This window comes from Saccostrea cucullata, unplaced genomic scaffold (genome assembly GCF_032062105.1).
Source record: "Saccostrea cucullata isolate Sc308-1 unplaced genomic scaffold, CSIRO_AGI_Scuc_v1 ctg239, whole genome shotgun sequence".
Taxonomy (NCBI): Eukaryota; Metazoa; Mollusca; class Bivalvia; order Ostreida; family Ostreidae; genus Saccostrea; species Saccostrea cuccullata.
This window is the reverse complement of record NW_026939884.1, coordinates 620,471-636,526: the sequence shown is the minus strand read 5'-3', so window position 1 is coordinate 636,526 and position 16,056 is coordinate 620,471. Positions and strand designations below refer to the sequence as shown.

Sequence of the window (16,056 nt, the reverse complement as noted above, 5' to 3'; positions counted from 1 at the left end):
AAAACCCATCTATTCAATAGTTTTTAGATATCTTCTCGAACGTGAAAGAAAAGGGTGAAAATTACGAACAGTATTATTCGATCTCATAGAAACTGCAAACAACACAAATCTGTAAACAGGGCATGAAAATGGACCACAAGAAATTCCAGAGTTGGGATCAGGTGCTAAAAGGAGAGGGCATCCCGTGTTGCTCTGTAAAAGACATCAAGATTAACCAAATTATTCAAATCACCATATCAACATCACTGTACTTTTTCTGTACTGAAGAGAAAGTTAGAAACGAATTCAACCAAAAGAAGTAAAGAGAGAAAGGTTTTATGATAGAACTTGTGTATTTACATAGATAATAAATAACAACACTGAAAAGCCAATTTTTTTCTAAGTTTTATTTCAAAAAATGTATCCATAAAAGCAGTGCTTAAGCCTTCTCTAGCTATTAAAATAATTGTGTGTGTAAAGAGAATCATGTAGATGGAAGCTTATATGTGTATTCTATTTCATTAAAAAAATGGAAGGAAAAAGTACATGTATTGTTTAATAAGGTAAACAGTAACATCAAACTTGCAACAAAATGTAAATCAGCTAAACAGTTACAGTTTCAAGAGAACAAATTTACAAAGCAATGCTGGAAACTTCCAGAATCAGAGTCTCAATATTCTTTTAAATATACATATATTGTATATATTACATCAATCATATGTCGTGTGAAATAAATCTTGAGTTAAGCAAATAGTATAATCACATATATTAACTAATAAATCAGGACATTTAAAATAATTACAAATTGCATTTTATATTTAATCAAAGTGCGCAAATGACCCGATGTACAAAGCAAAACAAAAAAAACTGTACTTTTGAAATATTCCACTATCTACATGGATTCAACTATTTTTTGTGCACATTGTACTATCATACACATTTTATTGTTAATTATCTGTGGTTGTATCAACCAAAATGAGAAGCTGCCTTTTTACTATGCATCATACATTGTAACCACAAATAAAAACAATCCTACAATTGACATTTGCAGGGGTAAAAACTCTCAGGTCGTTCCATGTCTTACAAGATGTTCTTACCAAGATGAAAGCTTTAATGGCTTTTTACTAACCAGTAATAATTGCATTGAAGGATTGTTTTTTCTTTTGAAATTCGTTAATATTTGTGAGGGATTGGTTAGTCATATAAAACGTATTATTTTCATAATGCACCACAACTGTAGCCAATAAATTAATCAGTTATCTTCCAGACTCCGCCTCTTTTCTATCTGATACATATCGTGTGATAAACATTAGATGTCAATCATATACTTTTAACGAATAAAAATAGATTTCCCAGAAATAAAAAAATTAAACTATTTCAAGTGTAATTATATTATATATATATGTAGTACTGTAACTTGAAATTTTATAGCGCGTGTCAATATAAAGGGTGCAGAGTACAGTTTATTGAATATGTTGCAATAATAACATTCCCTTATCCTATCCTATTTAAAGGGTCTTAAGAGCCTTCACATTTCTTATATCTGTTTACACTTCAAGAAACTTGATCCACAAGAATCATTAAAAGGACTGTCTCATCCTGACAGTCCAGTGAAATTCGTCGTAGTGTAAGAGCCTCAGCATTGCCTCTCAGCTGAATCGATTGCTACTGAGCACTGTGTTCATTGAGAAAAACAAAGGAACACGTGACTGTTTTCATTGACGTAGAGAATGCGGTTTTCACGTTTGATAGTAACGGGCGAGTCCATTTTTTACGAAGGAAGACAGCTTTATATACGTTTGTTTATATGAAGGATATTACAGTTTAAGTCTAGAACTTGAGGAGTATACACGTCCTGTGGACAATATTTCTTTCTGCCTGGGGCAGAAAACTATTATACTAGGTCAAATCAGTGTGCATCTAAGAGCTTGGTATGCGCTAATAATTTCTTGTGAAAATCCTGTAAATTGTATTACTTCTAAAGTTGGAAAGGGACTTTATTTTAAGTGACGCAGAATTTTTTTTGGAGAAAAAATGGACACTTGTAAATTAATAATTCAACCTGCAACTGGGGGAAGTTTTGATGTTCAGGTTGGCCATAATGAAACTGTTCAGGGACTACAATGGACTTTATCCAGGATGTTTAATATACACAGAGATCGGATTACTCTGCTCCATCAGAATAAGTAAGTCCACTAGATTAAATGCATCTTTATCGTAAAAAATTTGGGAGGGAAAAAAAGCATGCATAGTTGCAAGGTCAAAGAGATTCAAAGATAAAATGCAAAGTACTGATAGCATCGTGATACCAGTCAACCAACAATGAATGTACCCCTATCTCTGAATATAAACAGCTAATAAAGACATTGCCTAAAGTCCTATAGTTATACTGAATTTTGGACTAAATTAAACTGCACATTATACTAGCTTGTTTTTTTGTCCTGTCTCACATGTTCTTTATTGTTTGAGACGGTAAACCAACACAATGAAATACACCCACAGACAGTACGTTGTACGTTCGTACATTACAAATTCAACACCTTATGCGAAAGTAGATAGTGTGAAGCTGCAGAACTTAAGTACGCCTTGCATTATAAGCTGCATATCGACTAATTACAGACACAACCCTATCAATCCTCTCCCTGTACGAGATTTTGACAGTACCCCTACACCCACGTTCACTAGAATATGCTTTATGACTGAGGCTTAATCGACCAGAACCAAAATCGTGACCTTTGTCTTATAAGTTATGTCAATAGCTAAACCCACCAAGATTTTTAAACATGCAAGTATTTGCTGAGGCTAATTCTAAATATAACACCCCTGTAAATTTTGGAGCTGCGAGATAATTACATGGCGCGGAAGTTCTATGTAGGTGTTTATAATCTGTACAGATTGAGATTATGTGGGTCAAGTGTATATTCATTAGGTCAACACAGTTTAGCCTACGCAGAGCACTATCGTGAACTTCGTCAGGTGAAGCATGTCCGAGTCAGCTGTAAGAAATCTAATCTATACCAGCTGCCAAAGCCACAGCGGCCGAGTCCCAAGTCAATTAAACAAAGGTCTCTCATTGATGAAGGTGATCAGCTGGCTTTGTTAACTTACAACTTCCTTCTAAAAATTGGGGGAGTTTTTTTTCGAAATTTAAATCTTCTATCTAGCACCTTGTGACTGAAACCACCACTGATTTAATTGACTGAACCTCGGTTTTAAGGATAAAGCAATAATAAAACGGTTCTCTTAATTTCTCCTTATCAGTGACCTTGCTGTCTGTATAGTCTATGATTGTCACCGGAAGCATAATAGATAAACTACTATTTAGAGAAGGATACGGAGCGTTTTGTTGCGCCACGGTCGCCCACACTTCCTCACGAATTGCCTGTCCCAATTTACCTCCTGTTATTATAGGTTTAGCCGCTTGTTGGCTATCTTTCCGATGTCCGAAGATCCATGTTCTATCGACTTTTCTACAAATCCAATAAATTTCTCTGGTCTTGGGCTCCAAGTCAATTACCTTTGAACTTGGAAGCTCGCTAGGGATCTGGTCAGACTATAATAGTATTCAACAATGTATTGATCACATGCAGATCCTATCTGGTCCTTTTGAGATAATAAAAATCAACAGTAGAGAAAACGTCATTCTAAAACTTCAATTGTCTATCGTAAAAAAAGTGCGTTCAACTTAACACTGCCAAATATTTTCCTGAAGCATTAATCAAATATGCTTATTTTGTTGTCAAATGGGCCCTCTCTTCGGTAGCGCAGGATGGTACATGATTACCATATATGGTAAAATATACTTTACTCTCCCAATAAACCCTTAAAACAGTGACTAATTGAATAACTCTGATAAACAGCTCCAATTAAGTATTAGTCCCCTCTAAAACAAAGATTACATTAATCAAGTGTGAAGTAACGCCTGATTTGTAATTCATTATTTACATATTTTCAGGGGACATAGTAACTATATTTTCACGAGACATAAGTAATTGTGATCACTGCTTAGTACATAAATACTTAGGACAATGTAATCTTCAACCTGCTTAAGACGGATAAACCAGCGGAAGATAGAAGTCGCAGATCAATAGCTTATTTCTATGAAATTGTCAGGAGAGCGCAATATTTTCAGAATGATGAATTGTTTCCTTCTTTGGAAAAGCGTAAAATACCTAGAGATTCATTTATGAAATTATATCAAAATTCTGTTTGCATAGAAAGTAACATTGATGTTACTCATGTCTTGGCCTGGGTGGGAGATTATTGTAGTTCTCATTGCAGACACAAAGCCTTCAGAAATCATTTAATCAACAGTATGACGTCTATTCCAAATGCCAAATCTCCGGCTCTCTCGCTGCAAAGTCCTTCATAATTGAACAGTGGTTCACAAAGAGACATACTAACCTATATCTTTTTTTCTTTTTTTACCAAAACTCAATGCACGGAAGAGTGATAAACTAATAGCTTTAGCAGGCCTGCCGATCGCTTGGAAGCATAATTGTGGTTTGAACTCTTAACCGCAAGTGCAGTCTCATACATATTTAAACGATCAACAAATAATAACCGCGAATTAAAAAGATCTACACCGGGGAGACAAGATTACTTTGATAAGCCGACTATTTCAGACAATAACGAGGTTTGGCATTGGGCAGCTATTGCACAAAGAATTCACGTTATGCAATGGTTTATTAGGAAGTTGCATACATGTATGTACGTCGATGCTTAGATTTAATATTTTTATCTACCAGTAAAAGTCAATATTTCGACTAGGAGTGATGTTTTCGCTTTCAAAATGCCACTCCTACGCACATTCTTCAACACAACTGACGTACCTTTATTTACGGAAGCGAGGTAGAAAGATTAACGACCTCGTAACTTTTGGGGGCTTTCTGCTTGCACTATACACCTGACGGCTTTCTTTATCACAATTTGAGGTCAAAGGCCCTTTTTTAATACGAATGAGAGATGGAAGTAGAAAATTCAAATAAGGACAGCTGATCGGTCGAACAGCGACCAGGCTCCCGAAAAGAAAGACTTCATTCCGCCCACACATTTGCCGCTCATTAAATGTCAGGACTTGCTTTACATCAAGCTTGCATGCTAAACAAGCATTCAAGTGTGCACCTCCGAGACTCTCAAAATACTCCAAAAATACATCAGGCTTTTTTTTATTTATCGCTCTTCAATAAAAGGAAGCGAACGTATGTATTGATATAAGGTGACTAAAATTATTCAAGTTTGCAATCTTGCCAAAGGAGTTTATACATAAATGTCAAGAACATACAAAATAACCGAAGCCTGCAAACTTCCATTTTTTAGCGGCACGCACTGGACGCCCACAATCTAAAAAACAAAATATGTATAATCGAAAAAGGTCATTAGCCATTTCAATAAAGAAACCATACACATAATTCAAAACCCTCCCAACACGTAGCTTTAGTATCTTTCTTAAAAGGGCAAAAAGCGAGATTGATAGCTTTCCCATAGAATGGGGATAGACGGACTCGTGTCCGTCAAGATATTGGGGAGGATAAGATTGTTGAACAAAAGTGTTTAGGGGGAAAACATCTTTGAGCCAATTATCCCTGACACGGCTTTAATCCCGGTTCTGACGTCAATGCATCCTCAAACCTTGTACAGCAAAAGTCAATGAATGCACATTACGTGCGGGGCATAACAGAGTTTGTCAAGTAATCGATTGTCCCTCCAATAAATAAAACGGCACTGTAATTGAATTGCATTTTCATGTAACGTAGTCTTCTGACGCACGCTGACTAAATTCCTCGACCTCAATCCCTCATCCTTCACATAAGTCTACCAGAACCGTTAGCTAAGTGATCAGTTTTTAATTAATGATCTTGTCCATTTAAGCAGGGCGGTGGTCCCATTTTCAGAAAGATTTTTATTGCAATCTTGCCAAATGAAGACTTTCCATTTCATAATCTGCATCGCTTAATTATGGAATGGCTACTCCCATCATCCGATTAATTTATTTTTTCCAAGAAAAAAAAATGCCAGCGTATTATAACATGTTTTCAAAGTTATATAACAAGCAATTTAATGTTCATAATAATGAGAGTAGTGTGTATTGCTTGCGAGCAGTTTTCTTCTAATTTACATTCCTCCCAATTAAGACGACGATTCTTGAAAATGCTAGCAAAAAATTAGAGTAGGCAGTAAAGGAATGTGCCGTCTTCTGCTTGTCAAAAATAATTCCTGACAAGCGCTAACCCTGCAACCTCCCAGAACATTAGCCCACTTACCGAAACGGTTACAGAAAGGTTACTGGATCCATGCATGATTTTTAAATTCTATTTTTAGGCACCTAAAACATGGGTTTTTGAGAGATTATGACGTTGAAGACGGTAGCACCTTGACACTTATACCAAGCATGGAAACTGGTTTATCTGTAAGTTTCCGCAGTATAAAAAAAGTTTTTTTGCAGTATAAAAAAATAACATGTTAAAATTAAAGCCAATTTTCAAAAATAAACATAAAGATTAAAATTTCATTTGTCTTCTGTAAAACTGATGATTTGTTTTAAAAATCAGAATTTCTTCTCATATTTCAGTTTCATAAAAAAGACAATGGAGTTATGCAAGCGTTAGAGAGTTTAACAGATTCACAGGTGAGTGTTGAATTACACCTTAGTGATAACCCTTGGCCAACAACCAACAGACAACCTTCTTATGTTCAGATTAACTCACTTTGTTACACAAGTAACAGCTGCGCTTTTTAAAAACAGGCTGTGATTCGTTGGTGCATTAATTTTGACTTTAAAAAAGATGCGGTTTACTGTAAAGGCCTACTATTCCATATATTTTTGTTCTTTGACATTTAAGTTGTTGACCTTTAAAAATCTTCGCATAATTATTCATTATATGTTGCGTCTGATTCACTCTCTGATGGTAATGTCTAAATTTAGTTTTTAAAAAGTTTAAAAAAATAAAAAAAAAAAAAGTTCTTTTATCTAGCCTCCTTGAAGATTCCCTTCTTCACAAAGAAAGGTTTTATTCAAACATTAAATTTCGCAATTAATCTGATAAAAAAAAAAGTGTATTTTGTAATTCATAATTATTGCAATATTCACAGAGCAACGTGAACTGCGACCGAGTTGCGCAACATTTACCGATTCTGATGTTGTTATCAACTAATCATTCTGTCAAGCTCAAATGAATAGATACTCACGAAAATAGGTTGCAAAATGATAAAAAAAAATGTGAGGCAACAACAAAGAAACTAAGTAAACAAACACACAACAGTTTTAAAAAAGTTTAACAGCTGATGAGATGAAATTTCGAAATCCCTCAAGGAGCTGAAATTAAAATGACTGTACACGTGTTTACCTAATAATGAATATCAAAGAATTCTGTTCGTAACAGATTATTTGATTTTTCTTTCAGATAAGTGAGTTTCTGTCAGGGAGAGCACCACTTGTATTAGCCATGAGACTAGGAGACCATATGATGTTCATACAGCTTCAACTTTCTACGCAAAGTGGTTCCAAGCGATCCCGCCCCTCTCCAGTTCAACTGCCTACCCCCCAAAACATGACCGTGCACGATCATCAAGACGTCCCCTCCCCTACCTACATACCACATACGGGGAGCAACGGAATCCCTTATAATCTACATCAATTCCGGGGTTTCCCCGACTCAGAAAAAGTAAGACATCTTCAGAGCATTTGTTCGCCCTATCTATACAAGATTATCTAGGTCAGATTTCATCAGGAGAACTAGGCCTAAAAGCATTTACATTTTCTAATTGCAAATAATATCTTTTATTGAAATTTTGTTAATAAAGGAAGACATGGGGATAACTTTATAGTTAATCTGAATATCACCATGTCTCAGTATCGTCTTGTTATTTTTACTGGCCTGAGGACAAATACGGCAAACCCACACATATAATATTCCCCAAACCAACCCACACAGGAAAATAAGCTGATCCCACAATGTTTGTTTGTTTGTAGGACACCTTGGTGCACAGCCTATTTACTGTATTACTAATCATCGATCGATTTTAACCTCTCTCTCTGATCAAACTTGCCACATGTCAAACCTTTGATGCTGCAATTTCTCAATCAGCCTAGCTATTGATTTCTAGGTCAAATGAGCTTTTATAATCGAGGAAGTTTAGAATCTGTGTCAGGGATAACAAAGAAGAAGTGAAAAAAAATACATGTACATGTACTTAGAAAAATTGTGATAATCCCCAAAATAAGCTTTAAAACATGTGAAAATATCTTAGGATACTAGCAGTAAAGGTGAAAAATCATTGCGGGAATTTCAACTCAAGCTTGCCTGATAGTTCATTAAACTCCTCTGATGTAACACTGACATACTTAAATAAAGTAAGCTTACAATGTACATACCTTTATAGATGTGTTCCTTGCTATTTTTAGAAGTGCCAAACCTCTAGCTTTAATCAAGGTGTGATGGAGAACTCCTCCGGGTGTCAGGGAGCTGTGATAGAGAGCGTGGAGAATCTGGGTCGGGGCATGTACTCCGGGACATTCTCAGGTAAACTCCTCCTCCCTTCTTTTTACCCTCTCCTCTTTGAGACAAAGACCCCTTTTACAAAAAAAAGTCAGATTATAAACATGAACATGTGTATAACTCAAGAAATCATAGTTGAACTGAAATTTCAGTGCAAATGCACACTCTTTAAATCAACTTCCCATAAATATGCTTGATGTGCCAGTGCAACACATTTCATTTGACCTTGACCTTTTTTCAGGGACCCTTGACCCCTCGGTGTACTCGGTGGAGGGTCGTCCCCGTAGAGACCTCACTACCATCATCCATATCCTGAATGACCTCCTCAGTGCAGTCCCCCATTACAAACCACACTCATTTCTTCACCAACCACAACCATCAGCCCCAGATTCCCAATTTAAAGGTCAGTACACATACATTACACCTTATTTAGTGGTAGAAATCTGTCTTTACTATCATTATGATTTTTCAGTGGTAAGCTTTGCAGTAATTCTTTGCTTCAATTTAAAAAAACAAAACTTTATACCGAGTTCTTTTATGGGATGTATTGGATCAGACAGGTTTTGGATTTTTTTTTAAAAACGGATTTAAATGAGAAATATTCAACAACAGCTATTTGCGAAAAAAAATATGCAAAGGTTAAGATCAAATATTAGAATCTACTAAATAACTCTAAGGGTATTTTATTATTTTTTTGTAAAAATGGGTAAAATGTCCTTGCTTCAGTCATACGACTGACAAAATTACTCTGCACTTTGCTGGAATATTAGTTAAGTATGTGATAATAAACAAATTAGAGTGTTTTGATTACCAAGAAAACACAGGTGAAATAGCCAAGGTGCAAACATTGATCAATCAAATAAGGATTTATGTTCTTTAAAAAAAGCAATGCCTTTTCCTTTTCTCCTACACCAATTTATATATATTTTTTTTTTTAAATGAAATACCTATCTAATTTAGTGAAACTTTGACACACCAAATCAGCTGAATTTTTCAGGCATGTATAAAGGATTTTGAAGTAAATTCTTGCCATGCACTTCTGAATTCTTAACAGAGTGCAGTGACCTGTGCAATGTACTGCAGGAGAAGGTTGTAAAACCATACAAGTTAATCTACTAAAAATAGTCAGAATTTGAGAACTGAAACCCATTATAGGATGGTGTCTTTTTTATCATGACTTTTTTACCCCACTAGACATAAGTACACTGCAATTATAAATTCATTTAGTATTGTAAAACTCGGGAAATATGTAGATGTCTTTGCACACCTGGACAGAGGTGAATCATATATAATTATAATTCGGACCAGCCATAAGTCTAATAACCACAGAACAAAGATGACAACTTAGATTTGCCGACATTTGTGGGATATACTTGTTTTACATGTCTCCACACAGCATGAAGTAATAGGCAGAAATCAATACATCTTAGTCACTGTGATCGATACTGAGTAATAAAACGTGTGGGTGGTTTGTTTTACAGAAAGACGAGCTCATAATCCCAGCTGTACAGACGAAGTGGACAATGCCAATATCCGTAGTAAAGTCAGGCATCTTAAAATGATGATGGCAGAGAAAAAACAGCGCAGAAAAAACAGACGGACCTCACAGGCTCCTTACCATTGGCCGAGGAAGCAGGATCGAAGCTTTAAATCTGACACCGGCTCAGATTGTCTGAATTCTGAAAACCAGGTCCCCCAGGACTCTTACAAAAATCTGAAAGAAGAAACAGTGGCAGTATGAGCACATTGTCTCTGTAACTTTGGGTCAGTTTTCCCCATAAAGCTGACATATCTCTTTGTTAGTTTTTAGGGAGCTTTCTGTTGTGGTGGTATTTGAAGCCACTGGTACTACAGAAAAAGGCATTTATATATAATGTTACATTGTTCAACTTTGGCCATTGTTGAAGCATTGGATCTTGACTGCTGATGATACACGTATGCATTTACCACTAAAGCATTATGTATTTTTGTTGATACGATTGATCAGGCCAAGTTGTTAGGGATGTTTTAAGGACCGGAAGATATGTAACAAATAAATGCTAGTCAATTTGTGTTGTGAACAAAATGCAGGCCCATGACAAAGGCAGTATATTGTCATGAACAGCTGCATGTTCATTGTTTAGAGAACACAGTCTTTGAACAAGTTTACATACTTGATCCAAAGACAGTTTTGTAGTGGTTTTATGTGCACTTTGTAGAGGCATATTGTCTATATGAAGCATAACAATTGTTGTCTTTTGTGGCCAGTATATATATCAGTAAACTAATTGTTCCTCACTTTAATTCAATAGTGTTTTTGCTTGATTTACCTTTGTGTCTTTGTTAAGGCCATGACATTTTCCCTTCTCAGGTTCCACCCAGGTCAAAATCTTCATATCAAACTGGATTTTTGTTGTTGAGAGACTCAATCATCTTTTTCTCCCAGTTTCCTCAATTGAAAAAAATAAATTACAAAATTTAAAACTTCAACTTCAAATATAATATCAAATAATTGGTTATATAGTCATACTCAAAAATGCCAACACATAAAAAATGTTTTATTATTCATTCCTTGAAAATATGGAGAAAATGATGCAATTTTTTTCCCTAGCTGTTTTATCTATAATTTATTTTAGAAAAATACTAAATGACTCCATAGGGCACATATATCTATATTTTCCATTTTTTCAGTTTGTACATTTAGTGCTATATATTTATTACTCCCTCAAATTTGTTTTGAAAGAAATATAATGGCATTTTTTGTTGATCTCACATGTACGTTTTAAACGAGATTTAGTCTATTGCTGCTATGACGCACACACAAATTGTTGTCTCCTGTATTTAGACTTGTTACGTAGAGCAACTACACCATGCATTCTTTACTTAAAACTATTCAGGTAGACAATATGCTAATTCAGTAACTATTTTCAGATATTTAAATACGCTTCTTATGCCATTATAAAATAATTTTTGTAGGGCAATGAACAGATCAACTGCCTGTATTGGTTCATTTTAATAAAAGACTACACGTCATAAACATTTTTTAAAAGCTGTGACACACAGACTTGAATGCAAAATTTCTCTTAACATCGACTTCCTTGTTTGAGATTGTCAGAAAATCAGACGATTTTATCTACACTACAAGTGTTCCAGGTATTGCCTGTTACTTCTTGTAACAGTGATCTGGTGTCATAACTCACCATTAAATATTAACACATTAAAACAACTTGTGTCCCAGTCACCTCTTGAATATCAAACCTTTATATAAGTTATTGAAATTCCATGACTTTTTTTTCTTCTGGATTGAACTTGTATAATATTACTTATTGACCTTATCGATGACTTAAAATGACATTTTAATTTGCACGGATAGTTAATTTTGCATGGAGGATGTTTTTTTTGTATTGTAACTTATATTGCTACTGTCCATTGAGCAGGGTTAAACGACGTTATATCCTCCTGCTATATCCTGTAGGTGGATCGTTTACGTACTTGTATATCAATACATTGTATTTGTACGACTCTGTAGTCTTTAATCCTTCATATCTATTCATTATTTTTTGTTCATAATTGTTATCATAACCTGGTGTTAGTAAAATAACAGTTTGCTACCAATATTTTCCTTTTGATGAAAAAATAAAAAAAAGTTCTGAATGCAAATGATCTCTTTCTGGTGATTTATAAGTATATAAAAAGGTCAATGTACTATAATGGTACAATGTACTTTATTGATAGTATTTTCATCAATTTAGTAAACAAATACCCTCAGGTACACATAACAATTACAATGTATTACATTATATATGTTAACCAACAATCCTTTAAATTCTTGTCTGTGAACAAAAGATATTGGGAACTAGGTATCTTATAAGAATTTATTACTGACAAAGAGTTAACTCAAAAAGTTAATGACTGGTTATTTTTTATCCATATCAATATGATACATGTACGTACATGTGTGGCATACTGAATGAACTTGATAACCTTAGCCAATATGTTTTCCTCTTCAAACATGAAAAACATAATATGATGGGAAAAAATTTTAAGTATTAATTGCCTTCATACTGGTAGTAAAAAAAGCCTCTTGTCAACAATGGAGTGAACTTAATGAACCCCCAGATTATAACAGTCCCTGAAATTGGAGTGTCCTCCTACTTCATACCTATTACCCGGCCATTATAGACTGACAAAGATTGACAACTTTATCAATCCCTGTGCACTTCAGGATCTGTACAGTAATCAGGTCTATAATAAATTTATGTACAGTTGCCCTTTACAAGTCATTAGCATAGATAAAACACAGATTTGTTTGATGGAAATCAATGCCAGGGTGTCTAATTGTCAATACAGTCTTTCTTAAGACATGTAAACGACTGAAATGAGGTTTTCTTCTGATAAGACCATGGAGGAACCAAGAAGTGATCATGTTAGAAGTCTGTAGAGATTTCAAAGCTGAGTGCATGAAACTCCATCAGAAGATTTAGATCAGGATATTGAATGATGGCTGTGATTTTAATTGGACAATTTCTCATTCCTCGGTTATCAATCTTCAGTGACAAGACAAAATAAAAACATTGATAAACCCCACATATATCCTAACATTTTGTTACATGCAGCGCTACTTAAATGTCAAATGGGCTCATTCTTGAAAAATTACCTTCTCTACTTTTAATTCTCATATGACTCTTATGAAAGAGGGTCTTTAAAAAAAAAGTTTTAAAAAAAATTAAATATAAATTCTTCTCCCAGTAATTTAAGGAGGCTAAAAAATCATCGTTCAGAATCCCTGAAAGTGTAAAAAGGGTAGAGTTTGATATAACAGTTCAGTTATTGGGGGATTTCAGTTTACAGAGTAGGAGACAGGACAGTGTGTGGTATATGGCCTGAATACTAAAGTTGTCAATCACGGACTCCTTACAACTGCCCCGGGGCCCACTTGACAACAGAAAACCTACAACTGTTGATCGAGTGTCCCATGATTCACCAGATGAATGCTTTTTTTTCTGTTTTCATTAGTATTGGTTCCATTTACTGTGTATAATGACACACAGTTAGTATAAGTGCTACATATCAACCCACACTGAAATACTCAATAGACAGCTTTTTGTAAATGGCCTTTTTTATTAAAGTAAATCTAGTTTTTTTCTATTTTAATTTCCTGAATTTCTTTCCCTTATATTAAATACTTATTATATATTAAATTGATATACATGTAATAAATATTTCAAATTTTTTTTTTTTCTATTGAAAGAAAACAAAAATAAACAAGAGGCCCATGGGCCACATCGCTCACCTGAGAAGCTTTGACCATTCTGTTCTTTACCAGATTTCCCCCTTGTTATACATAATGCATCCCCACCCTACCCCACTGATCATAATTTAGACATTTTGAAATCTACACTCCCCCATGATCCTTCCATGGGCACATATGTTTCAGCTTTTTTGGCCCAGTGGTTCCTGAGAAGAAGATTTTCAAAGATTTTTCCTATATATTTCTATGTAAAACTTTGATTCCCTATAATGGCCCCGCCCTTCCCCCGGGGGTCATGATTCCTACAATTTAGAATCTACACTACCCCAGAATGCTTCCACATAAGCTTCACTTTTTCTGGCCCAGTGGTTCTTGAGAAGAAGATTTTCAAAGATTTTTCCTATATATTTCTATATAAAACTTTGGTAGCCCCACCCTTCCCCCGGGGGTCATTATTTTAACAATTTAGAATCTACATTAAAATTCCACATAAGTTTCAGCTTTTCTGGCCCAGTGGTTCTTTTTTCAAAGATTTTTCCTATATATTTCTATGTAAAACTTTGATTCCCCATTGTGGCCCCGCCCTTCCCCCGGGGGTTATGATGTGAACAATTTAGAATCTACACTATACCAGGATGCTTCCACATAAGTTTCAGCTTTTCTGGCCCAGTGGTTCTTGACAAAGATTTTTCCTATATATTTCTATGTAAAACTTTGAACCCCATTGTGGCCCCACCCTTCCCCCGGGGGTCATGATTTGAACAATTTAGAATCTACAGTTTCAGCTTTTCTGGCCCAGTGGTTCTTGAGAAGAAGATTTTCAAAGATTTTTCCTATATATTTCTATATAAAACTTTGATTCCCCATTGTGGCCCCGCCCTTCCCCCGGGGGTCATTATTTGAACAATTTAGAATCTACACTACACCAGGATGCTTCCACATAAGTTTCAGCTTTTCTGGCCCAGTGGTTCTTGAGAAGAAGATTTTCAAATATTTTTCCTATATATTTCTATGTAAAACTTTGATTTCCCATTGTGGCCCCGCCCTTCTCCCGGGGGTCATTTAATTTTCTGGCCCAGTGGTTCTTGAGAAGAAGATTTTCAAAGATTTTTCCTATATATTTCTATATAAAACTTTGATACCCCATTGTAGCCCCGCCCTTCCCCCGGGGGTCATGATTTGAATAATTTAGAATCTACACTACCCCAGGATGCTTCCACATAAGTTTAAGCTTTACTGGCCCAGTGGTTCTTGAGAAGAAGATTTTTTAATGACCCAACCCTATTTTTGTCTCTTCTTGATTATCTCCCCTTGGGAGGGGATATGTCCCTTCATTTTAACAATTTAAATTCTCCTTCACCCAAGGATGCTTTGTACCAAGATTGGTCAAAATTGGCCCAGTGGTTCTTGAGAAGAAGTCGAAAATGTGAAAAGTTTACAGACGGACAGACAGACGGACAGACGGACGACGGACAAAATGTGATCAGAAAAGCTCACTTGAGCCTTCGGCTCAGGAGAGCTAAAAAGCTAGGAAGCAAGTTTCATTGCAAAAAAGGGCTTTGTATAAAATACTTGTACTTTTGCATAGCTCCTTCAATACTGATCAGATACTTTTAACAGATAAATTCTTTTAATCAATTTTTTCTCTCCAAATTTGGCAGTTCAAAATCTGAAAAAAAACTGCACTTTTGTACATTTAATATACTTAAATGAAAGGAAAAAGTACACTATACGCATATTGCCATCCTGATTGTTATAGCAGTGCAGTAGTGGGAACACTGAGGAATTGTAACATAGAGAATGAAACTGGGAAAGAATGGAATCCAAAGCTTTATTGGTAATAAAAAATTCTATGGTTTGATACCATGTAATATGGAATCAGACACTTTCTTCAGGGCCATTGTAAGAAATTTGACACTGGCAAGGTAAATTTGAGTGGGGAGGAGGGAGGGGGCTGCTTTGTGATTCAATTTCACCAGCATTTTTGATATTTCCTGCAGTCAGTTTTTTGTCATCATTCTGATAGCAACATATATGAAAAATATTTTTTTTTTCATTACAAATAACTTTCTTGCCAACTGAAGACTCAAAAAAATTTGAATGAAAAATTTATGCCTTGATAACTCAACATCAGATATGTCAACAACCTTGGAGATGTTGACCCCTGTTGTCAGTTCTAGCTGTGCATCTTCTTCCTTATTAATAAATGATTTGCAAAAAACTTAGATATGTTGCCCTCAGCAGTGTTGATAACCCTGCTTCTCTTGACATATATCTCCGATGAACATTTACTGTTGCAATTTTATGACCCTGTAACCTAAGATATGGGTTACCTAAGATAGTTTGTGC

At 35.2% G+C, this 16,056-nt stretch overlaps 1 protein-coding gene across 1 annotated transcript; it reads left to right on the top strand.

The window, feature by feature from the left end:
* Positions 1–1,556: 1,556 nt before the first annotated feature.
* On the top strand, positions 1,557–12,116 carry LOC134254186 (midnolin-A-like). The gene is made up of 7 exons (XM_062736729.1): positions 1,557–2,165; positions 6,301–6,388; positions 6,551–6,607; positions 7,383–7,643; positions 8,384–8,501; positions 8,719–8,880; positions 9,959–12,116. The coding sequence occupies exons 1-7, from the start codon at positions 2,014–2,016 to the stop codon at positions 10,216–10,218; spliced, it is 1,098 nt and encodes a 365-aa protein (XP_062592713.1). The 5' UTR covers positions 1,557–2,013; the 3' UTR covers positions 10,219–12,116.
* Positions 12,117–16,056: the final 3,940 nt, after the last annotated feature.